At 52.8% G+C, this 24,818-nt stretch overlaps 1 protein-coding gene across 2 annotated transcripts in view; it reads right to left on the minus strand.

Annotated features, from left to right (window-relative positions):
* CLIP2 (CAP-Gly domain containing linker protein 2) overlaps positions 1-24,818 on the minus strand; it is a 75,479-nt gene that overhangs the window by 22,705 nt on the left and 27,956 nt on the right. For both annotated transcript variants that reach the window (XM_055561916.1, XM_055561917.1), the window contains exons 3-8: positions 12,786-13,336; positions 8,973-9,097; positions 7,288-7,501; positions 6,055-6,252; positions 4,803-4,906; positions 2,541-2,601 (exon numbers count right to left, since the gene is read on the minus strand). In XM_055561916.1, the coding sequence (XP_055417891.1) occupies positions 2,541-2,601; positions 4,803-4,906; positions 6,055-6,252; positions 7,288-7,501; positions 8,973-9,097; positions 12,786-13,336 (1,253 nt within the window). The remainder of the gene's footprint in view (positions 1-2,540; positions 2,602-4,802; positions 4,907-6,054; positions 6,253-7,287; positions 7,502-8,972; positions 9,098-12,785; positions 13,337-24,818) is intronic.

Raw genomic sequence — 24,818 nt, forward strand, 5'->3', positions numbered from 1 at the left:
AGAGAGGCATGGAATTGACCCTGCCCATACCTTGATTTCCGACTTCTGACCTCCAGCACTGTGAGAGCATCGATATATGTTGTCTGGAGCCGCTGCTGAATTGTGACAGTTTTTCCTTCTGCAGCCCCAGAAGGTGCTACAAATGCCTGTCACTTGCTCCTCCTGGGGGAGATGTCCTGTGGGTATGCTGGTGCGGAGTTTGGGGGAGGACCAAGGAAATCGTGGGCTTATAAAGAGCATTTAATGCCACAGACTGGACGCTCTTAGCGAAAGTGAAGCCTGGGACTGAGCCCCTGGACAGGCCAACAGTCAAGGTCAGAAAGGCGGTGAGAGGTTGTCATGGGACATCTCGCACAGTTGGGGGAGGGACGACAAGCAGAGAAATGGGGTCACATAGCTGGAGGGGTCCTAGGAGGAGCTCGAGGAGGTGTCTGGGGGCTTATTTTTGACTTTCAGGTGGATGGGGATGAGAGGGACTTGGGTCCATGTGCCTTCCGGTTGCCATGAATATGGTCACAACAGAAACAGAAGCAATGGGACTCCACTGCCCTTGGACTGAACTAGCTGTCCGTCACCGTCTGCCCCACCCCCTCCTCTCTCAGCCAGGGCTGATTGGATCTGGGGTGGGCACCCGATCCAAAGCGAGACAACCCATTGGCTAGCCTCGCTAGCCAATCAGATTCTCTCAAGAGGACAGCTGGGAGGCAGTAAGTGCTGGAGCCTAGGCGGGGCCGGGCAGGTGGATGTCAGGGCAGAAGGGAGGAGACGTGTCAAGAGATCTGCAGACACAGTGAGAGACAGACAGACTGACCAGGAATCATGAGAAGAGGGAGGCGAGTGAGAGGGGAAGAGACTCCGTTTCTGATGCTGCTCCTCCTTCCAGTTCTCTGAACTGTCTGCCTTTGGTGCTGTGAGATTTCCCTGCAGCCTTTTAGTAACCTGCCCGCCCACCCCCTACCCTTTGATGACTGAAGTTAGCAGCTACCAGATGTCTTTGCAATCACAGGTGCTTTTCCCGGGAGCGACCTCCACCCCCAATCCCTTCGGGAGGGCAGCCACCCCACAGAAGAGATTGCTAAATGTCAACCACATAACTGGCCCCTTGGCTAAGCGAGAAACTTATATTGGAACACCAGATGCCAGGCTGGGGTTCCTATACCAGATTGTGCCCCAGTAGCCATCCTTTAAGCTCAGGCAGCAAAACCCGTCCCAACAGGGGCAGCCGTCAGTGACCCTAGATCACACATATCCCTCCCCAGCCAGGGTCATTCAGGGATAGGACAGCCATTTGTACAATTTTGCTGAACGCTGGAAGTCAGAGGGGTTTTGACACGGCTCTTTCACAAAATCAGAAACCGTAGTTTCCCATCAGAGCTCAGAAATGATCCAGTGCAGTGATTCCCAAAGTGTGGTTCCCAGGTCAGCATCACCTGGCAACTCATTAGAAATGCACACCCTTGGATCCCACCCAGACCTACTGTATGGGCACTTGGGTCCAGAGTTCTGAGTCTGAACACACCTACTGGGTGACGAATTCTTAAGCTGGGAAATCACTGACCTGGTTCAACCTCCTCATTTAACAGAGGAGCAAGTGGAGGTCCAGGGAGAGGAAATGGCTGCCCAAGACCAGTTAGGGTCAGGACTGGAATGTGGAGAGGGACTGCCCTCTGCCTCATCTGATGGCTCTGGGAGTCCACATTTTCTGTCACCTTCCAGGGAGCAGGGAGGGTCATGGCAGAAAGGCATTCCTACCCACCTAACTGTGAGCAGGCCTAGTGAGCCCTGCAGACTCCAGACGGTTTGGTGAGGAGGGCTGGTGTCTGTCTTGGGTGGCAGGGGTCCTTAGGTGCTTTATTAATTGATGTGAGTGTCTTCCATCCCTCAGCTCAGAAAGGGTGGGTGGGATTGAAGAGGGAGAGTGAAATTCCACTGGTGCCCAGACCCCTTGGCCAGGTGGTGTGACTTGAAGAGGTGCTATCACTGGCATCCTTATGGGCTACACTTGGGAGTCAGGAGTCCTGGGTCCTGGTCCCAGTGGCTGCTGAGGTGCGCCATGACTGCATGAATCCCTTCTGCCTTTCTGAGCCTGTTTTCCCATCTATAAATTCTGTGACTCAAACACAAACTATTCCCAGCCAAAGTTTTAGCTGGAATTCAAGATGAACGGAGGGCCCAGGGAACACCTTTAGGGATACTGCCAAGAAAGAAGGGACAGGGAGCCCAGCCACCATGCCCTCAGGCCCAGCTCTGTGGATTCCCCGGGTACATCCCACCCAGCTGCTGACCAGGAAGCATGGCCCCTCTGGGGCTCCTGGAGCTGAGCCATTTGACTTCTGATGCCCGAGTCTCTCGTGATGGGCCCCTCCCCACGCTCCCAGGGTATGACCTGTGACTCTTCCCCAGTTTGTCTACCTCATGGTTCCCATGGCCCCCTCCCACATGGCTCAGAGTTGCTGCCTGGACCTCATGATGATTTTCCCTTTGAGGGCTAAGCCTGGGGTGCAAACCTGGGGGGAAATTTGGGGGCCTTTGACCATTACCTCCAGGTCTCCCTTGGTGATGGACTCCTCTTCCACTCGGAACTGCAGGTCCTCGACCTTCCTGCGGAGGGGGGAGAGGGGGCTGAGCAGGCTTCACCCACAGGGGTCCGTCCATGCTCCTGCTCAGTCGTGTCTGACTCTTTGCGACCCCCTGGACTGTAGCCCACCAGGCTCCTCTGTCCATGGGATTCTCCAGGCAAGAATACTGGGGTGGGTTGTCATTTCCTCCTCCAGGGGATCTTCCTGACTCAGGCACTGAACCCGTGTTTCCTGCATTGCAGGTGGATTCTTTACCCGCTGAGCCATCAGGGAAGCCATAAGTGACCCCTACTCAGAGGGGTGGCCTTTGCCAAGTCAGCAATGGCAGAGAGAGCCAAGGCCACCAGAAGCTGCGAGTCCACATTCAGAGTACCCAGAAGGTACTGTCCCAGAGCCTCATGGCTGATGGGGGTGGAGCCTCCTGGAAACCCCCAGCCCTCCCAATTTCCTGGTCCAAGCTCTACAGAGAGAACATGGACTTCTCTAAAATAGGAGTGCAAAGGAGACATTGCTTAAGGAAAAGATCCCCGGTGTTCTCCTTACTTGCTGCAAGTAATAAATCCTTTCTTCTCCTGCAAAATAGTTGTGTTTAATGCAGCATCTTGCCCCTCTAGGGTGGTTGTGGGAATAAATGATAGAATGGATAGTAAATGAAGCAGAATCAGCTCTGTTTTCATGATAGCAGGGAGCAGATAGGCTGCATGAAACAGTCTATGGGGAAAGACAGAGGGTGGGCTTCTTCCCCTGCTGACCCCATCCTCACTCACTCCTTCCGCTCAGAATCAGGGCCCAGGGTTCCAGCCCCCACCACTTGGGCTGCTCCCTGATGTGGAGGGCCCCCAGTGCCCTGCTGCAGGTGTGGGGCCCACCCTCAAGTACACTCACCCACCCACTCACCCCCGAGAGAGCACTGGGGAGAGACACAGGCACGTTACAGCTCACAAAGTGGCTGCTCCTGGGCCTCCTGATGGCTCTCAGCACACAGAGGATGAAACTGAGGCCCAGAAAGGGCCAGTGACCTGCCCAAGGTCACACAGCAAGCGCCGGGCAATGCTGGCCCTTGTACCCAGGACTTCCTGAACGCAACTCCCATGATGTCTCAGGGATCTGTTTTTGTTTGTTGGCATCAGGCGCGTTGCCATGGGAACCAATTGTGTGGGCCCTGCCGACGGTCTCAGGCAGATATAAATAAGCCCTCCTCTCTCAGAGTCAGACAGTAACAACAGCCCCTGGAGCACATGCCTGGGCTGAAAGCCCAAGAGCAGACCCAAGTTGGGGGAGGTGGGGGCTGGGGCTGGGGGCTGCCTGCTGCACAGGAGGAGCAGAAGAAGCTGCAGAAATCTGTATGTCAGCAGCTCAGAGACAAAGAGAGGCTCCTGGGCCAAAGGAAACCCTGGCCCTTGTGGGCTCTGAACCCCGCCAGGTGCTCCAGGACCAAGTCAGCCCAGAGACCCCACATGGAGGGAACACAAACCCCACTCACCACCCTGGCAGGTCACACAAAGAGCCAGCAGCACCACTAACAAGACTAGTGACCTCGGTAAGTCCCTTCCCTGCTCTGAGCCTCAGTTTTCTCATCTGTGAGCTGGGGGCAATACCTCCCTGGGTTAATAGTAAGACAGAGAGACGGTGCAGGTGAAGCACCCAGCCCGGGGGCTGATCCCCAGGTGCAAGGTGTTTCCAGTGGCCTTTTCCTGCTGCTTCTGAGCCTCAGTTTCCTGACACGTGAAATGTAAATGAAGCTTCAGGACACAGGCTTCACGCTTCACTGGGAGGACCTGCCTAGAGCAGAGGCGGGTATTCCCCGTGCTGAATTGGATCACGGCATAGGCACGTGGGGTGTGCGTCTCCCTAGTGAGAGGTCCACCCCCCGCTGCCCTCCCTGGGCGTCCTCATGATGCTGCACAAGCCAGGCAGGGCGGAACAGTGAACCCCACGTCAGGAAGGAAAGCGTGACAGACATGGTGTCTCCCAGGTGCTCAGTGCTGTTGTCGGGCGCGTCACTGGGGTTATCTTGCAAGTCCTCCCAACAGCCTGCAGAGGTGGGGGTCATCACCCCACTTTGCAGATGGGAGGACTGAGGCCTGCAGGGCTTGTGTCACCAGCCCAGGTGACACAGCCAGTACATGGTGGGGAGGCGGGGTTTGGGCCTGCTGGTCCCGAGCCATCCTCAGCGAGGCTCTGGGAGTGTCCCCCCGGGACGGGGCCCGGGGCGGCACGCACCTCCTCTCCTCCTCCAGCTGGTTGGACAGGTCCACCTTCTCTTTCCGCACGCTCTCCACCAGGAGCCGGGCCCGCTGCAGCTTTTCTTCTGCTTCTGCAACATACTGGGCCCCGAGCGGAGGGCCCGGACAGGGTCAGCCTCCTCCCGGGGGACTGGGAGCGGGAGTGGGGAGGGATGGGGAGCAGCAGGGGAGATGCGAGGAGACAGCCTGGGATCCCAGCCACCCCTACTCCCCCTCCAGCCCAGTCAGGCAGGAACTGTGGGTCTAGATGTGAGGGAAGAGGGCCAGCCTCACCCAGCGGGAACCTCAGGTCCACCTGCCCCCAGGACCTGCCCCCTCCCTCCACCCTTGAGGGCCTATAAGACCTTCTGTCTTGTGAATGCCCCTGTCACAGCACATACGTGAGCTTGGCCTTAATAATTCCAGAGCCCGAGGGAAGAGGGAGCTGGGCTCCAAATGGGGACAGGGGCCCAGGAGGGAGCTCCCAGGTAGGGGACAAGCGCCAGGGAAGAAGAGACACGTGACGGCGGCAGAATCGAGGTGATGGGTGATGCCTTCCTTCCCTGAAACCCAGCCCAGGAATCTGCTCAGAAACGTGATCTGAAATGTGGACTTCTGTACCTCCAAAAAAATTTAGTATTAGAAATTATTTAGAAAAAGTGAGGAACTGGAAAACCACGTGAACACCAGCAGGGAACAGGCCACGTGGGTAAGGACACAGCCTGTGATAGATGGCAATGCAGCCGTTCAAACGGGGAAGAATTTTCCATGACCTAGAAATCATGCTCGGGCTGTGTGTGTCAGTCGCTTCAGTCGGGTCTGACTCTTTGCGACTCCACGGACTGTAGCCCGCCAGGCTCCTCTGGCTGGCCTTGGGATTCTCCAGGCAAGAATACTGGAGTGGGCTGCCATTCCCTTCTCCAGGGGCTCTTGCCGAGCCTGGGATCGATCCCTGGTCTCCTGCATTGCAGGCGGATTCTTTACCGTCTGATCCACCAGGGAAGCCCTGCTCACACTATATGAAGTAGGGAAAAGCAGGATACGCAAAACTGTATCCAGGTTCTGGAGGAATGTGGGCCTGCCACTGGAAGGAAAATCACCAGGAGGACAGGGGAGGCTGGTAACCTGCATCTCAGTGTCTTTTGCACACCCCGAGTTCTCTTCTCTGAGCGTGAGGGATGGACATGACTGGCCCGAGGAGGCCACTGGTACCCTGCTGGGGACCCTACCGCCCCAGCCCGCCTACCCACCTGCTCATGCTGCGCCTTGAGCAGGGCGATTTCCTTCTCCACCTCGCAGATGTGGCTCGTGGCCTTGGCCACCTCGGCCCGCTCCAGGTCCCGTTCAGCCAGCAGCTGCTCTATGTGCTGCTGCTTCTCCTTCAGCGCCTCCTGCAAGGCCGTGGTGCCTGAGATCTTGCGGGCGTAGCGCGAGGAGGTCTCGGTGAGCTGCAGGGAGGTGCCGGAGCAGGCGGGACTCAGGGGTGTGGAGCTCCATCCAGACAACCCCCAGTTACCCCACAGGTTGCGGGGGCATGGGGCCCAAGTGCCTGGACTCTAGGGTCCAGCTCCTCCCCTTCCCAGGGCCCTAGACACTGCCTACTTACGTGGAGGGAATCGTGACGTTTGAGATCCAGGGAACTCCCCGCTCCCAGGCAAGTTACAGCCCCTGGGGCTCCTCCCCACCTCATGGCGGGGTCCCTCACCTGGGCCACCTTCTCCTGGACTAGGAGGAAGCCCGTGTAGACAGAGCTCTGCACGGCAACCTCACCTTCTCTCCTCACCCCAGGTGAGGTATCAGCCTTCCTAAACTGCTTGCCCTCCACCCGTATTACCTGCTCTGCATTTGTATGAACTTCTTTAATTCCTAAGAAAGGGTTTTAGACTAGTGACACATCAGTAATAGAAAAATAACAATAAATGTAAACGGGTCAATTTCTCTGTTACAAAAATGTACACTTGCTTTTTAAAACTTATTTCTTTGTTGGTGGTGCTGGTTGCGGCACCTGGGTGCTTGGTTGCTGCACGCAGGCTTTCTCTAGTTGTGGTGAGTCGGGGGCTACTCTCTAGCTGTGGCCTGTGGGCTCAGTGGTTATGGCTCACGGATTTAATTGCCCTGTGACCTGTGGGATCTTAGTTCCCAGACCAAGGATTGAACCCATGTCCCCTGCACTGGCAGGCAGATTCTTAACCACTGGTCCACCAGGGAAATCCTTACACTTTCATCTTTGTTCAAAAACTCCAAACTTCTACCTTAGCACCTGAAATGTACATTTCAGTTTAAGAGCCTAAGTTACCAAGTTTCCATGTTCTTTTATAGAAACTTCTATTAAATATTTAAAGGAAAAAAAAAAAACAAAAAAACTCCAAACTGACAGATGCCTGGAGCCAAAGCAAGTCAGAGGACGCCTGAATCTCTATGGCCCCACCCTCCACATCCCCATATACACACCAGGGTAGCCCTCCCCAGTCCCCCATCCTTACCAGGCCACTGCGGCTGGGCCGGCCACCCACGGAGGAGGCCACGGAGCTGACAGAGCTGATGGAGGAGCTGCTGGGACTGTGGGTCAGCGCCGACACACCCATGGCCATACGCTTGGTCTTCTTGGCCTTGGCCGGGCTGGTGGACGGGAAGCCGATGCGGATCACCTTGTGGATGGGTGCAAAGAGACCAAACTTGGGTGGGCACTGGAAGTACCTGGAGGGGCAGGAGAGACCACACTGCCATTACTGCCCCACAGCCTGGAGCCTGGCCTGCCTTCCCCACCTTTTCAGAGCCCAGCAAAGAGAGAGAGATTCCTCCTTGGGGACCCATCACCCGTACCCTAAGACCAATAGACAGGACTCCCAGAAAAGGAACAGAGGTGAGCAGGGTCTGCTATTCTGCACAGCCATTGGACATATTTCTGGGGAATGGGGGAATAACAATCAATGAACCCCTGCTCTATGCCAGTCCCTTTTCATAAACGCTCATTTCAATCCCCCAACCACTCTATTGTAATCCAGTTTTCACAAATGAGACGTGGGCTCAGAGAGGTTAAGGAACTTGCCATAGTCACACAGCTGGTTAAATGGCAAAGTTGAGAGTGGATCCAGTGGACTCCAAAGCCCTCAATGTTTTGGCTCCACTCACATACCAGAGGCCCCCAGCCACATCTGCAGCCCTATTTTCATGGCTGCCCCTGGACCACCCCCAGAGCCAAGGCTCTCTGCCCATGCAGCTCCCTGCATAGAGAAGCAGAAATGGGAAGGAAGCACCTTAGGGGTCAGGTGGGGGATGCTGACCAACCTTCCTCTGAATTCTGAATCCAAGAGTAAGTTGAGAGAAACATTCGCCTTGAAAACAGGAAGGCAAATGTTGTCATGGAAACTGGAGCATCTTCTCTCAAAACCTCTCTGGCAGCGGATTCCACACGGGACCGGGAACTAGTCCTGCACAGTTTCCGGCTCACCATGAAACTGCCACACCATCCCGCCACTTCCTGCATTCAGGTCTTTGTTCAGGCTGACCCCCAGCCTAGCAGACCTTCCTTCTCAGAGCTGTCCCAGCCTCACTTGGAGCACAGAATCCAGCCCAGGGATAAAAACAGGCTCGCGGGCCAGCTCCCCTTAGCCCCACACCCCTGACACTGCTCACTCATCACATCACCCTTCCCATCCCCAATGGGCCCAGGAACAGCCTTAGACCCTTTCGATCGAGAATTCCTGACAGTCAATTCCCTTTAATTAGAGATGCTGAGAAACCTGGGACCTAGCTGTGAGCCTAACCTTGACTGTAGAGCACCAAGCACTGATTATTTCCTGCGTCACCCAGGGCATCTCCCAGAAGCAGGGACCACTGCCTCTCCTTTTCTGGTACTCTCACTGCACTTAGCCAAGGTGGCATGGGGAAAGGGACACAGGGACAGATGACTCTCCTAGCACTTGCTCGTGACTCTCTGCGTGATCTTGAGAAATGACCTCTCTGGCCTTGGTTATCTCATCTGTGAAATGGGAGTGACAGTCCCACCACCTGCTTCCATGAGCTGCTATGGCAGCACCTATACATGGTATCAGGCACAGCCACCAGATGCTCAACACGGGCATCCTCAGATGCCCCAACCCCGTCCCCTGCACCCATCCCAGAAGAGGACGCCCCCCTTCTCCTGCCCAGGGGAAGCCCACCATACCTGGTGCCCGCCACCGCCCCATCGTTCTTCCCAAGGGGCTCGTCCAGTTCCACGCCACACCACTCGCCCTTGGCAAAGTCTGTCTCCCCCACATACCGCACCACGCCAGTCTTCGTCCCGCCAACCTGTTGGCACACAGAGAGACTCGGGTCCAGAGGATGCAGTGGGAAGAGCAGAGATGGCACAGGTACCCAGGCACCCAGGCTCATCCCACCCCTTCCTTCCAGTATGCAAGGTTTAGGAGAGATGGAGGGAGGTCAAGGACAGCAGGGAGGGATACAGGTATAACCAGTGCTTCCCAAGGCTGTCCTGGGTGGGAGCTCTGGAGTCAGAAAGACAGACTTGTATTCAAATGCTGCCACTTACAAGCTGTGTGAGCTTGGGCCAGTTTAACTTCTCTGAGCTTTAGCCCTGCTTCATCTGTCAAAAGGGCTCTGGTGAGGATTACGTACTGTTTGTGCAGTGTCTGGTACATACAAGAGCTCAATAAATGTTATCCTTAAAAAATGGCTTGAATGGGGGTTGCCAGGAGCTGGGTGGAAGGGGAAATGGGGTTATTGTTTAATGGGAATGAGTTTCAGTTTCACAAGATAAAAGAGATCTATTGTACTACAACAACATGAATCTATTACTTAACATCACTGAACTGTACTCAAAAATGGTTAAGAAGGTAAATGTTATGTGTATTTTATTTTTTTAATTTTAAAATTAATTTTTACTGGAGTACAGCTGCTTTTCAATGTGGTGTTAATTTCTGCTGTGCAGCAAAGTGAGCCAGCTATACACATACATGTATCCCCTCTGTTTTGGATTTCCTCCCCATTTAGGTCAGCAGGAGCACTGAGCAGAGTTCCCTGTGCTGCACAGTAGGGTCTCAGTTTTCGATTTTATACATAGCAGTGTATAGTGTATATGTCAACCCCGATCTCCCAGTTCATCCCACCTGCCTGTGGGTATATTTTACCACAGTTAAAAAAACTCATAGACCAGGCCAGTAATCTGGAATATTACTGTAAAAAATCATTTAAAAAACTTTTAGTTAAGTTTACATATATACATAACAGGGCTTCCCTGGTGGCTCAGAGGGTAAAGAATCTGCCTGCAATGCGAGAGACCTAGGTTCGATCCCTGGGTGGGGGAGATCCCCCGGAGAAGGAAATAGCAACCTACCCCAGTATTCTTGGCTGGGAAATCCCATGGACAGAGGAGCCTTGTGGGCTACAGTTCATGGGGTCACAAAGAGTTGGACACGATTGAGCGACTAACACACACGTATACATAAAGAGTCAAATACTTTCAAAGCCTTAAAAAGCCCCGGGAATTTCTCCACCTCTCCCCAGAAGCACTTTAACTCTTTATGATGTAGTTTTTGGTGTTGACTGCATATTTCTAATTGACATGCTTATGTTGCTACTTGTCAATTTTTCAGTTTGGGGGTGACATCCATTGACTTCCCATCAAGGAAGGGGAGGCTGAACCCACCCCTACTGGCTCTCTACTCTTCCCACACATCAACGGCTTCATTTGATCAGACTCCAGGCTGACGGTGCTGGGACTTAGGTAAACACTAGTCACAGACACAGATGGGTGGATACAGAAACTTTTCCTTCCCACGACCAATTTTCCCCACAGATAACAACTGTCTTCTACGATTGTTTGTTAGGTTTTCACACTAGATTAACCCCAAACTCTCTCAGCCCTCTAAAATCTCCTGCCAAGATGTGTAGAGCCATTGAGAACTCTATCAGATTCTTTCTGGAGAAGACTCTCCTGGAGCTGGGAGTCCCTCTGCTGCGTGGCCACCACTCCAGGGCCACCTGGCACCATCTCCCTGAGGAGTTCCTCTTCTTCCCTCCTGGGCTGGATTTCCCATTTCTTGGATGCAATATCTTCTGTTTTCTTGGTTTATTCACTTATTTTGGTAGAGCCTTCCACTGCTTTCTAAGAAGAGGTGCAAGAGGAAATAAAATATTTGAGCCTTTGCCTATCTGAAAAAAAAAATTTGCAGGATCTTAGTTCCTTGACCAGGGGTTGAAACCAGGCCAAGCCAGTGAAAGCACTAAATCTTAACCATTAGGCCGCCAGAGAACTCCTGAGTTGCGAAGTTTAGAATTCACATCTTCAATGTGTCTGGTGCATAGCTGGTCCTTAAGAAATGGTGGGAATGAAGTGAGTTCTAATCATGGAGCTGGTTCCTTTGAGGGTACACACCTGAGGCATACTTAGGGGTGTCAGAGAAGGTAACCTTTAGAAAGTCCTATTTTGGTTCACATAAATATGGTAGGGGCTTCCCTGGTGGCTCAGATGGCAAAGAATCTGCCTGCAACGCATGAAGTCCCAGGTTTGATCCTTGGGTCAGGAAGATCCCCTGGAGAAGGGAACGGCTACCCACTCCAGCATTCTTGCCTGGAGAATTTCACGGACAGAGCCTGGCGAGCTACAGTCTATGGGGCCGCATAACACCCAGACACAACTGGGCGACTAACACAAACATGGTAGATAAACACACACATTTATTTTCAGCCTTCCTTCAATTTGCACTAGAAAGACAGTGAAGGGACTTTTTTTTAAAGGTATTAAGCTCTCAAAGGCAGAGAACAGGAGAAAAGATGGTAAGACACAGAGCTGGAAACCCAGGGCAACCAGGTCCACAGGCAGCTGCAGGGAAAGCAGAAAAGCAATCAATGTTTCTCTCAGAAGCCACCTGAGGCAGATCCTTTTATAATTATGGGATGATCTTTATATATATATATATATATATATATATATTTTTTTTTTTTTTTTTTTTTTTTTTTTTTTGGACCACGTCATGCGGCTTGCAGGATCTTAGTTCTCCAAACAGGGATCAACCCGGGGCCCTCGGCGGTGAAAGAGTGACATCCCAATCACTGGATTGCCCGGGAATTCCCAAGAAATATATGACACGTACCCCCCGTTACAGTATCTTACAGAATAGTTTCACTGCCCTAAAAATTCTCTGTGTTCCCCAAAGACCTCGAATAGCCAAAGCAATCTTGAGAAAGAAAAACGAAGCTGGAGGAAATCAGGTTCCCTGACTTCAGACTATGACAAAGTTACACTAATCTAGACAATATGGTACTGGCACAAAACAGAAATATAGATCCATAGAACACAATAGAAAGCCCAGAGATAAACCCACGCATCTGTGGTCATCTAATCTACGATAAAGGAAGCAAGAATATACAATGGAGAGAGGGCAGTCTCTTCAATAAGTGGTGCTGGGAAAACTGAAGAGCTACATGTAAAAGAATGAAATCAGAACACTCCCTAACACCATACACAAAGATAAACTCAAACTGGATTACTAATGTAAGGTTGGACACTATAAAATTCTTAAAGGAAAACACAGGCAGAACACTTTCTGACATAAATCACAGCAAGATCTTTTTAGATCCACCTTCTAGAACAACAGAAAGAAAAAAAAAATAAAATAAACAAATGGGATCTAATTAAACTTACAAGCTTTTGCACAGCAAAGGAAACCATAAACAAAATGAAAAGACAATCCACAGAATGTAAATTGTACAACCATTATAGAGAACCCTATGGAGGCTCCTTAAAAAACTAGCTACAGGCCCAGAAAGGTTAAGACACTTGCCCAGGGTCACACAGCAACAGTCTCCAGGGCCCCCACTTCACTTGTCTCGCTGGCCCCTCTGTGGTTCTGACCAGGTGTGTGTGCCTCAGCCTGAATCCCACCCGAGGCCCGCGGGTCCTGGTCCCTGCCCAGGGCGGGGACTCCAGCTCGCCCACGTGGGGTGGGGGTGGGGTGGGGTGGGGGCTGGGACTCACCAGCACGCGGTCTCCGAGGCGCAGGTCCTTGTCGCCGCGTTTCACGGAGCCGCTGTCCGAGAGGTTGGAGCCCGACTCGTTGCCGGTCTTGACCGAGCTGTTGAGGACGCTTTCCCGCAGGGGGATGACGCGGCTGGTGAGCGGCGGCGTGGCGGTGCCCGAGTGCAGCGACAGGTTCTGGGCGGTCAGCGACTCGACCGAGTGGGCGTCGCTGCCCGAGCCCTCGGCCGCGGGCTGCCGCGTAAGCTTGGAGGGCCGCGTGAAGATGCCCTGCAGGGCCGGGCACTCGAAGTAGCGCACGCCGCCCACCGCGCCGTCGTTCTTGCCCACCGGCTCGTCCAGCACCACGCCCGCCCACTGGCCCGGCGCGAACTGCGTCTCCCCCAGGTACTGCACCACGCCCGGCTTCACGCCGTTCACCCACACGCGCTCGCCCACCACGAAGTCCCCGGCGAACTCGTCGCCCACCTCGGCCGCCTTGGCGCCGGGCTTCTCGGGGGCAGCAGGGGCCGCAGCCGGGGGGCCCGAAGCCTGCTTGTGCAGGGGGGAGCCTGTGGAGACAGGACAGAAGTGGCGGTTAGGGCTCGGGTCCAGGGAGCGGGTGGGGGGCTGGACCCTCGGCGGCCCCCCAGAGCGCGGTCTGGGAGGGGGCCGGTGCTGGCTGACAGATGGGTAAACTGAGGCAGGTGGGGCTGGGAGTGGGGCTTGAGGCGGGTCTCATGGCTCCTGGGCCGTGTGGGTATCCCCTCCTCTGCCAACCCCTCTGGAGGATTCTAAGGATGGAAAGCTCAGGACAGTGCCTCCTCAGAAGGCTTTCCACCCAAAATAAATAAGTAAATAAATAGAGTTATAGGGAGTTCCCTGGTGTCCTAGTGGTTAGGATTATGGTCTTTCACTGACAGGGCCCAGGTTCAATCCCTGGTGGGGAAACAGATCCTACAAGCCCCATGGTGTGGTCCCCCCGCCAAAAAAAAGTTACAGAGGACTTCTCTGGTGGCCCAGTGGTTAAGACTTCGCCTTCCAATGCAGGAGGTGCAGGTTCGATCTCTGGTCAGAGAGCTAAGGTCTCACTTGTGTGCTAAGTCACTTCAGCTGTTTCCAACTCTTTGTGACCCCATGGACTGTAGCCCGCCAGGCTCCTCTGTCCATGGGCTTCTCCAGGCAAGAATATGGAGTGGGTTGTCTGTGCCCTCCTCCAGGGGATCTACCCAACCCAGGGATCAAACCCACATCTCACATCTCCTGCACTGGCAGGCAGGTTTTTCACCACTAGGGCCACCTGGGAAGTCCTAAGATCCCCCAAACTCTGTGCTCAAAAAACCAAAACATGAAATACAAGAGCAGCAATATTGCAACAAATTCAATAAAGACTTTTAAATGGTTCACATAAAAAATATTTCAAAATTTTAAAATTTTAGAAAATTAAAAAAAAAAAAAACTTTCCACTGCTCGGGGTCACTCAAAACTGAGGGCAGAATGAACCCATGATGGAGGGTTACAAGCTGCTACTTCCTCACCCTGGTGGGCTCAGGCCCTCAGCTGTTAATCTGAGACCACCCATGGCCCCATGTAGGACTCAGATCTTGTCGGGGGGATCTCTATGCTCCCCACTTTCCTCCCCAGACAGTTCTGGGCTCCCAACTGTTCCTGGACAGCTAGCCACAGACATCTCAGGACAAGGAAGGAGCCAGTAAACCCTCTTACTCCACTCCTGTTATCTTCCCCTCCTCCCCCACCCCCAAGCTGCAGCCCAAGCCTCAGGGTGCACAGACCAGGAAAAGAGGGGTTGAGGAGTATGGGAGGTGGAAGCAAGCACTTAACCTCATTCCTGGTCTGAACTTCAGGCTCTGTGGCCTGAACTGGGTCCCCTGATTTTGCCCTTCTTTATAGAAAGAATGACCCTGAGGCTCAGGCATGGGCCTTGCCCAAGGCCACACAGCAGAAATGGGGATAAAAACCCTCGCTGGGGGGCCTGACTCCCAGGCCTGGGCTCAGATGTGCTATAAACTCAGAAAAAGAATAGAAGGGGGCCAACCTGCTTGTATACGTGTGTGTGCGTGCCAAGTCTCTTCAGTCATGTCTGACTCTTTGTGACCCCATGGACTGTAGCCTACCAGGCTCCTGTGACCATGGGATTTCTCCAGGCAAGAATACTGGAGTGGGTTGCCATACCCTCCTCCAGGGGATCTTCCCAACCCAGGGATGGAACCTGCATCTCATGTCTCCTGCCTTGACAGGCTTGGTCACTCACAAAAGGACAGAGCAGAGCTCAAACCCACCATGTTTTGTGCATGTCTGGCTCCTGGGTTGCATGCAGGGCCCCGTGTGCAAGTGTTTGGAAAGCCTGCCCAGTTAAACCTCAAGGTTTGGAGGCTGCTCCTCCTTCCTGCCAGACAAAGTATCAGGCAGGGAAGGACTCATCCTTTTTTTCTTCTACTCCAGAGGCTGATGCGGTTGTCAAACAGAGATGGGGACAGAAGGCAAGCAGACACTGCCATGCCCCTATCAGAGATGCTTGTGTTTCTGGATCTTTCCACAGGCAGCCAGTACAGGGGTCACAGGGGCAGCAGCTCTGCCAGCATCCTCCTGGTACCCAAGGTCAAGGAGGCCAGGGCCATAGGCCTGGCTACATGCTATCTTAAGGCTGGAAGGACAGAGCTCCTGGAGGATGAGGAAGTCACAAACTCCACGGCAGGACACACATACGAGGCCAAGCAGGCAGGGATCCGTCTGGGCCACTAGTAATGGTGGGAAAGCACGTGACCACCCAGGGCCTAGGCAGCCAGAATGGGGGTCTTAAGTGAGGGGCAAGGGGCTCCCTCTCAGCTGTGAGCTGGGCTCCCAGGAAATCTGTGAGCTTTGCTAGTGACCTTGATGAACAACCACAGTGACTGCACCCATGAACGGATGCCCTGTGCTAAGAGGTGGAGGTACAGTAGCTCATACGACCCTCACGGTCAACTGTGTGAAGTGATTTTGTGATCCCATTTTACAGATGAGGAAACTGAGGCTCAGAGTCATCAGTTGCTTTATCTAGGGACCCAGGCAAGAGGCAGCAGAGCCAAGCTCCAACCAAAGGCCTCTGGCTCTTGGTGCAGGGCACTTTCATTCATCCAACAAATGTGTACAAAACACTCACCACGTCAAGCCCCAAACTACAACCACTCTAACCTTGGACTCCCCTGCATGGACCCATTTCCTAGATTCTGGCCAAACCCTACAGTTCCCCTTCGAACAGGGAATGGTCTCATCTTATACTCTTCCTGGAGAGGGATGTGTCCTGTTTCTTGTGGGACCCTGGGTGGGTGGGTCCCCAAGGTTCTTCTCTCACACCCCTGAGATCCCCAGAGGTACAGGCCATGGTGGCTAAGGAAGCAGCCTCTGGAGCCCTACCTCCATCTCCTCGCCTGGCCTCCATCACAGGGCTGCTGAGCAGTGATGCACAGAAAGCCTTAGGAAGGGTGCCTGGGCCACACCAGTGAACAAGTGCCGACCATTCTTATTGTGATAGGAAGTGACTGATACTCAAAAGAAAGGATTAGAAAAAATTTAAAATCACAAAAGGCCCAGGGGCAGAAGAAGGGCTTCCAGGGAGATTCTGGTGACCTTGGACCAATAGCTCACCCCACGCTCTGGAGCATCCGACTTCATCCCACTGTTCCCCACACCTGGGCCGAGCTCTGGGTCCCCAGTTTTCATCTAGGACCATCCTGTTACCAGGAACTTCTACTGGGATCACACCTGTATGGGGACTGGGAACCCTGCAAGTTCAGGTGGGTCCCTTCCTTATAAAAAAAAAGCTGCCTCAAAAAGCAGTCATAGCGGGAGGAAGCCACAAATCAGATGGAGCTCCAACCCCAGGTCCTGCATAGCACTGCCCAAGTAGCCCATGGGTCATGCTAACAAGAGTTCAAGGTTATCATCATTAAAACAGCAGCTACCATTCATGGAGTGCTCACTCCGTGCCCTTGATGGACTGGGTGCTTTTTATATTCTTATCTTGCAGATTAGGAAATGGAGTTAACAAAACTTGCTCAGAGTTACCCAGGCGGGCGTATTAAAAAGCAGAGACATCACTTTGCCGACAAAGGTTCACCTAGTCAAAGCTAGGGTTTTTCCATTAGTCATGTATGGATGTGAGAGCTGGACCATAAGGAAGGCTGAGCACCAAAGAATTGATGCTTTCAAACTGTGGTGCTGGAGAAGACCCTTGAGAATCCCCTGGACAGCAAGGAGGTCAAACCAGTCCATCCTAAAGGAAATCAACCTTGAACATTCTTTGGAAGGACTGATGCTGAAGCTGAAGGTCCAATATTTTGGCCACCTGATGGGAAGAGCTGAATCATTGGAAAAGACCCTGATGCTGGGAAAAATTGAAGGCAGGAGGAGGCAACAGACGATGAGATGGTTGGATGACATCATCAACTCAATGGATGTGCGTTTGAACAAACTCTGGGAGACAGTGAAAGACAGGGAAGCCTGGTGGGCTGCAGTTCTTGGGGTCGCAAAGAGTAAGACACGACAGAGTGACTGAACAACAACCCAGGCCAGAGCCGGGCCCAGCTGGTCCGGCTCAGAGCCTCCTGGTAAAGCAGGCCCTGCAGGGGCTTGGTAAGCATCCGTGCCTTTCCCATCGCCGCTTCCAGAACACTTCCTGGAGCAGAGGGGCTCTGTGATGTCTGCTTAACCTAACAGCCACGGCCCAGGTGAGAGCCTACCTGTTGTCTGTGCTGAGAACACAACTGGGACCTCCGGTCGAGGGGGACCCAGCGTGGCTATTCTTGGCCAGAAGCTGCCTACTCAGCTGTCCTCCCAGCTGTCCCAGCCCACGCAGACCCCAGGTAATCTCCATTCTTCCTCAACCCCAACCCTCCCAGGGGTCACAGGCCCAGGGACCAGTTGTTTCAACAGCTGCTAAAATCCAGGAGCTAGGCAGCCGCACTTGGGTGTTCTGCTGTGTTTTTCCTCTTTGGTGGCCCAGGCTGTCAGGCACAAACCTTCATCAAATCCTCCACTCACCCCGGGGCAGCTGGCAGCCGCCTGAGCTGTGGAAGGCATGGCAACCCCACAGAGCCCCTTCCCTCCAGGGAGCCATCCATCACATGCTGGCTGGGCCTGACCAAGCCCCTTCTCAGGTGTGGGCCTTGGTTTCCCCACGAGACTATGAAGGGTGAGGTCAGAAATTGCTAGGGTTCTGGGAAGTACGGACATTCTAGAAGCCTCACCTCTTCTCCCAGAGGAGCCGGCATGTCGTCAAAGACCTGGCTGATGGGTTGAGCCTCTGGGCCGGTTCTGGAAGCTTCCTGAAGGCAGGGCCTGGGCCTCCCTGCCCTCTTAATTCCCTCAGGGACCAGCAGCAAAGCCCCAAGAAAGCAAAGAGCAGCGACGGACCTAACCCTCACACTAGCAGCTGATCCTTCCCCAGACAGCAGGCACAAAGGAACTGACTGCTGGTTTCAAGTTCAAAGTAGAACTTTGATGAAAAGGGCTAAAGATGTGATGTGGAGGGACAGCAGCGGGTCGTCCGGGGCAGTGTGGCGGGGGAGGGGTTGCCCAGATGAGAGTGCATCCTTGCCTTTTCCAGCAAAGTCTTTGGTCCCACCCTCCCCGGGAAGCCATTGCCGTTGTCCAATCACTCAGTCGTGTCCGACTCTGCAACCCCATGGACTGCAGCACACCAGGCTTTCCTGTCCTTCACTATCTCCCAGAGCTTGCTCAAACTCATGTCCATTGAGTCGACGATGCCATCCAACCATCTCATCCACTGTCACCCCCTTCTCCTTCTGCCCTCAATCTTTCCCAGCACCAGGGTCTTTTCCAATGAGTCAGCTCTTCCCATCAGGTGGCCAAAGTACTGGAGCTTCAGCTTCAGCATCAGTCCTTCCAGTGAATTCAGGGTTGATTTCTTTAGGATGGACTGGTTGGATCTCCTTGCTGTCCAAGGGACTCTCAAGAGCCTTCTCCAGCACCACAGTTCGAGAGCATCAACATTTCAGCACTCAGCCTTCTTTACGGTCCAATGGGCAGAGGCATTTGTCACACCTGCTGAATCTCAGCCACCAGGTACCCCATTCGTTGAGCGCCCAGTCAAATGCCAGCTCAGCCAGAGAGGTGGGGAATGCCAGAACCTCAGCTACAACTCTGTGTCTGGCACTCAGTGTCTGGCACTGCCAGACCTCCTGCCTGGCAAGAAGGCACTAAGGGCATAGGGGCCCGGGGTTGGGGAGAGAGGCTCACTGTGAATGGGGGTGGAAGCACCTCCCTGAACCTCTGCCCCGACAGTCACCTGTTCATTCCCTTACCTCCCCCGAGAAGCCTTCTGTGACTGCTTCACCCACAAGCCCACCTGCCTGCAGTACCCTTTACCTGCTTCATTCTTCTAGAGATCTATCCCATCTTCAAAAAGCGCATGTCTGTCTTCCAGACTTAAATGGAAGCTCATAATGTGCTGTGTTTCCACTCTCGCACCCAGGCCGGGATCCCATAGCAGGCCCTGAGTGCCAGCCACTCTGCACAGCTCGCACAGAATTGCGATCCACCTGGCTCTGTGCTGGGTGCATGGAACATTCACTTCCTGTGCTGCAGGGAGTCAGTCCAGGAATCTGAGGCTCACTCCAGGCACCTTCCGGTTCACCTGGTCTCCCTCCCGCTTTTGGACCCCCCTGCTGCTACTGCTGCTGCTAAGTCGCTTCAGTCGTGTCTGACTCTGTGAGACCCCATAGACAGCAGCCCACCAGGCTCCCCCGTCCCTGGGATTCTCCAGGCAAGAACACTGGAGTGGGTTGCCATTTCCCTCTCCAATGCATGAAAGTGAAAAGTGAAAGTGAAGTTGCTCAGTCGTGTCCGACTCTTAGTGACCCCATGGACTGCAGCCTACCAGGCTCCTCCATCCATGGGATTTTCCAGGCAAGAAGCAAACCTCCATCCCCCTTTGGTCCTCCCTGGAACCCACCTCCCCACCACCTCTCTCCTCTCCCCACACCGGCCCTCTGACAGAGGACAGAGCCCACGTGTGGCATGCACACCCTCCTGGCCCACAAAACACCTTCCTTCACCTCACCCCCTCCTGCTGTCGCCCATTCTCCTTCCCAGAAAACAAGCTTTTCTCTCTCTATTTAAATGCTTATTACATGGATCACTCAGGTACACTGCAGAAAAAAATTTCAAACATATAATAGTTACTGATTTTTAAAAAGGACCTAGAGTTCCATGGATGGGGGAGCCTGGTGGGCTGCCATCCATGGGGTCCCACAGAGTTGGACACGACTGAAGTGACTTAGCAGCAGCAGCAGCAGCAGCAGAGTTCCATCATATAAACATAATCACAGTTAACATCCTGAGCTTTGTTTTTCTAGGCTTTGTCCTGTGCACGTACGTGTGTGTGTGTGTGTACACAGTACTTAAAAGTTCAAAACACCAGCCAGGGTGTAGTTAGATACTTATTACTCGTAGACAGAGGAGGCTGGCGGGCTACAGTCCTCTGCTCTTCTTGCAGCGGGTGTTCTTCCATCCAGCAGCATCTAGAAGGGAGTGGTTCCATCCCCCGATAGGACTCTTGCTTCCTCATCCCTCTCTGACCCTCAGCTCCTGACCCCCACCCCTGACCCCTGGCTCTGGAAACTTCTGCAAGGATGCCCTGTCCTCCTCATTCACTGCAAGAGACCCTTCCTGGCCTTGTGGTGCCTGGCCCTGCTGTCCACGCCCCTCTCAAGGCTCCCTGCTCCCATGACAGCACTGGGTCCCCTCTGCCTCCCATTCCAGCCCGACCCCAGTGGTCCTCTCCAACGGGGCAGTCTCCATCTATCTCTTTCCACCTATATTCTGGCCAGTGGTGTGCTGGGAAAGGCTTAACTGATTCTCCAAGAGAAAATAATAGTAATATTGGGTTGGCCAAAAAGTTTATCCTGGTTTTTCTGTAAGATGCTATAGAAAAAACCAAATGAACTTCTTGGCCAGCCCAATAATAATAATAATAACCCTGATTTTTAGCCTATGCCAATTCCCATAATGTAAATTCTACCCCCGTGGTCCATCTCAAGATGCCAGCATGATGCCATTAAACACAGAGTTTGGAAGAGATTATATATAGTACTTCCAATATAGAGTAAAAAACCTCAAAAACAGGCTTCCCCGCTGGCTCAGCAGTAAAGAATCTGCCTGCAATACAGGAGGCGCAGAAAATGTGAGTTCGATCTCTGGGTCAAGAAGATCCCCTGGAGGAGGGCTGGCAACTCACTCTACTATTCTTGCTGGGAAAATACCATAGACAGAGGAGGCTGGCAGCTACCATCCATGGGGTGGCAAAAAGTCAGACGCAATGAAGCGACTAAGCACGCATGCAACCTCAAAAACACAGATGCTAAAAATCTTACTAGGAGTAAACAGTAGTATTTTACCAATAAAACAATAGTCGTATTAGTGGTATAAATTAGTGGTGTAAATGCTACTAGGAGTACTACTAGACGTCATAAGTTTTGAATATTTATTACCTTAGTTTATAATAGAATGTGCTTAATTTTAAGTCCACACACAATCTGATTGTTTAAATAAGGGCTGTGAATCTGGCTTGCAAAATTCCTGACAATTTCACAATTGGTTCTCATGAGCCAGCCTGGGCCAGCGCCAGCACACCACTGGCCATGTCCCAGCCCAAACCCTGGCTAGTGGCCCATCTGAGACCCATCTAAATTCTCCAGACCCTGTGAATGAGAGACAGGAAGAGGAGACAGAGAAAGACAAAGCCCCTGGCCTGTCTCCAACGCTGGGAGCGGGTGGGCAGGAGGCAAGAGGCAGGAAAAATATTCCTCTTCTGCGGTGAGTACCTGGGAACCCTGCTCCGCACTGTGCTCCCCTGTAATCCAACCGTCTCAATCTAACCCTCTCCTGCGCCTTTAGCTACTGTTTATATGCTGCCGTGTTTCTGCCTTTTTAAAAAAGATGTTAATAAATTCTCCTTGTAAAAGATCCAAGTAATGTGGACACAGTGGGGGAAGGAGAGGCGGGACGAGTTGAGAGAGTCACATTGAAACATACACATTATCATGTGTAAAACAGATAGCCGGTAGGAATTTGCTGTGTGACACAGGGAGCTGAAACCTGGTGCTCTGCGACAACCTAGAGGATGGGGTGCAAGGGAGATTCAAGAGGAAGGGAACACATACATGCCTATGGCTGACTCATGTTAATGTATGGCAGAACCAACACAATCAGTCTAGCTCAGTCGCTCAGTCGTGTCCAGCTCTTTGCGACCCCATGGACTGCAGCACGCCAACACAATACTGTAAAACAATTATCTTCCAATTAAAAATAAATAAATTTTTAAAAAAAGATCCAAGGGACACAAAAAGATGGAGAATGGAAAAAAAAAAGAAGATGGAGAATGAAGTTGAACCTCAGTTGTTCTCCCCAGTCCAGATCCCGTCCCTAGCTGCCAGCCTTGCCCTTCCAGCAGTTGCCTCCTCCTGGATGTCCTCCAGGACTTCACACTTGACATTCTGAACCACAGTGACCCTCCACCTCTGTCCTCCCTATCTCAGGAGTGCCTCCACCCACCCATTTTCTCAGGCCACTAACCCTCATTGCTCCTCCCCTTTCCTCCCATCTCTCCACTCCCAATCCAGTTATTCACCAAGACCTGGAAATTTCACAGAAGAAATAACTCCTAAATCCATACCTCCTTCAAGGGTCTCAGAGACCCCTTCTGAGATCAAGTCCTTGAGATTTCACACCTTGCCCAGCAAAGAAGCTTCCAGAAGGGTTTCCTAGCCTCCAGTCTCCAGCCCCCAGCTTCAGGCCCTCTTCCACAGCCATCAGAGCAAGCTCCCTGAAGGCAAACCCACCACATCCTCATTCCCCCGATTCACTTAACTTTCGATTTGGGGATCACTTTTTACGTTAACCTTTGACTTTTATGAGAAGCCCACGTTACTCGTGTAATAAAGTGAATAATGCACAATAAAAAACAAAATAGAATATTTGAGAAAGAAAATAATAAAATAGGGAATGTCATCTGCGGCCAATTCCCCAAGGAAATCATTTAGAAAAAAAAAAAACTGACTCAGTGTCTTGTCATTCACAAAACAAAACCCCCCAAATAGTAAGCAGTTATATAAATTATGATCAAGTCTTGCAGATTATTAAGTACTCTTTAAAAATAATTTTTTTTTAATTTTTCTTTCAAGTGACATGGGGAAGTGTTGATGATGTGGTATTTGGTTAGAAAGGGTTCAAGAGGGTCCCAAGGCAAAGTACACGGGCATGAATATCTAGGTGTGGGGGAAATGGGAACAGGGAACAGGATAAAAAGGAATCAACTTAAAAAAAATCAAGAGAGGCCTTGGAGGGACCCAGGGGCATGATGAAGTCAGCCCTCTGCCCATGAAGGCCAGAGGGGATAAAGCGTATCTGTCCATGTCCCATGGGGCTTCCCAGGTAGTGTTAGTTGTAAAGAGCCCACCTGTCAATGCAGGAGACATAGTAAGGACGCAGGTTCGATCCCTGGGTTGGGAAGACCCCCTGGAGGAAGGCATGGCAATTCACTCCAGTATTCTTGCCTGAAGAATCCCATGGACAGAATCCCTGGACAGAATTCCTGGCAGGCCGTGGTCCATGGGATCCCAAAGAGTCAGACATGACTAAAGAGACTTAACATACACATAAATATCCCATAGAACGTAGTTCCACACAGTGTTAATAGGTCTCATGAAAACAAAACCTTAATCTCAAAATTCAGACAAACTTGAGAAGCAGGGGCTTAAGCAAAGTTAAGGTGACTTTGCTGCAAGACTTGTCAAAGCCTTTAATGTGCAAATGAGCAGTGTGATGACTTAGGAGGGGCCGTGAATGAAGTGACTACATGGTTTATCATCCAAAGCCAGACACTGTGGAGAGAAAGCAGTGCTATTAATACAGTATCATGCTAAGACTGCCAGCGTAAACCAGGGCTGTCCCAGGCAGTACATGGCCACTCTGACCTAAAATTACAGCATTTTTCCTCTCTGTGTCACTTAAGGAAACCCTGCCTGCCCATCAGACCAGCTCCGGCACCACTCGTGGGTACTGCCACGGAGCTCCATTCTGCCTCGGTTTGCACAGCCTGCCACCCAAACTGCCAGGGTACACGTCTGCACCGCTCCACCCAGAACACTAGTCCTGGGAAGCAGGGTCCACACAGACCGCCTCTCCAGCTCCAGAGCCCCAGGACGGGGCTCAAATGCAGCCAGGCCAAGACCCTGATCTCCCCTCCGTGGTGAACCCGAAGTAACACACATAAATGCCCCACAAGCCCCACAGCAGCTTTCTGCTCCAAGACCCCTGCTCTCCCAGCAGGTACTCAACACAAAGGTCGAAGGAAGGGATGGGGTCTCCAGAGCATTCCACAACGGCACCAACTTTCCCCTTGCCTGCTCCACCTCCCATCAGCTCCTTGACAGCACCCGCCCATATCATCTCCCAACGCACCCTGACCAAGGCAGGGCCCACCCTCTGTGGCCACCACAGGCCCAGCATCTCCCCTGCTATGCTGTCCCCAGCCATCCATCCCCCGAAGAAGGGACCCTCTACCAGCCCGCTAGGGGTGGGTCCCAGCCCTAGGGATCGCTCAGCATCCTTCCTGAGCCCAAGGGAACTCAGAAGCCCCTCTTCCATTCCCCTTACTCCCAAACCAGGTGGACAGAGCACCTACCCAGCAGACTCGGCTGGGGCCCCAGGGAGACAAAGACACGGGAGACTTACCCTGGAAAGAGCAGAGCCAGGTCCCCATGGAGAAGCCCTGCTATGGCCACGCCAGCCGTGGCGGGCGGGCGCTGGCAGCTGGGCCCCTGCCTGCCCCTCCCTGCTCTCACCACCCCCCAACCATTCCCGATCGATTCTGGGAGCATTAGGAGGCTGCCCTGCCCCCCACCTGTCCACAGTCCAGCCACAGAAAAGCTCAGCTGGCTTGCCCCATCCTGAGGGCATAAAAAAAGTTTAGGATGTGGTTAGGGGAGGAGAGCAAGAGCGTTGACCTTGAAGGGCGTGCGTGCCGCCCGGGCC

Source organism: Bubalus kerabau, chromosome 23, assembly GCF_029407905.1.
Source record: "Bubalus kerabau isolate K-KA32 ecotype Philippines breed swamp buffalo chromosome 23, PCC_UOA_SB_1v2, whole genome shotgun sequence".
Lineage (NCBI taxonomy): Eukaryota > Metazoa > Chordata > Mammalia > Artiodactyla > Bovidae > Bubalus > Bubalus kerabau.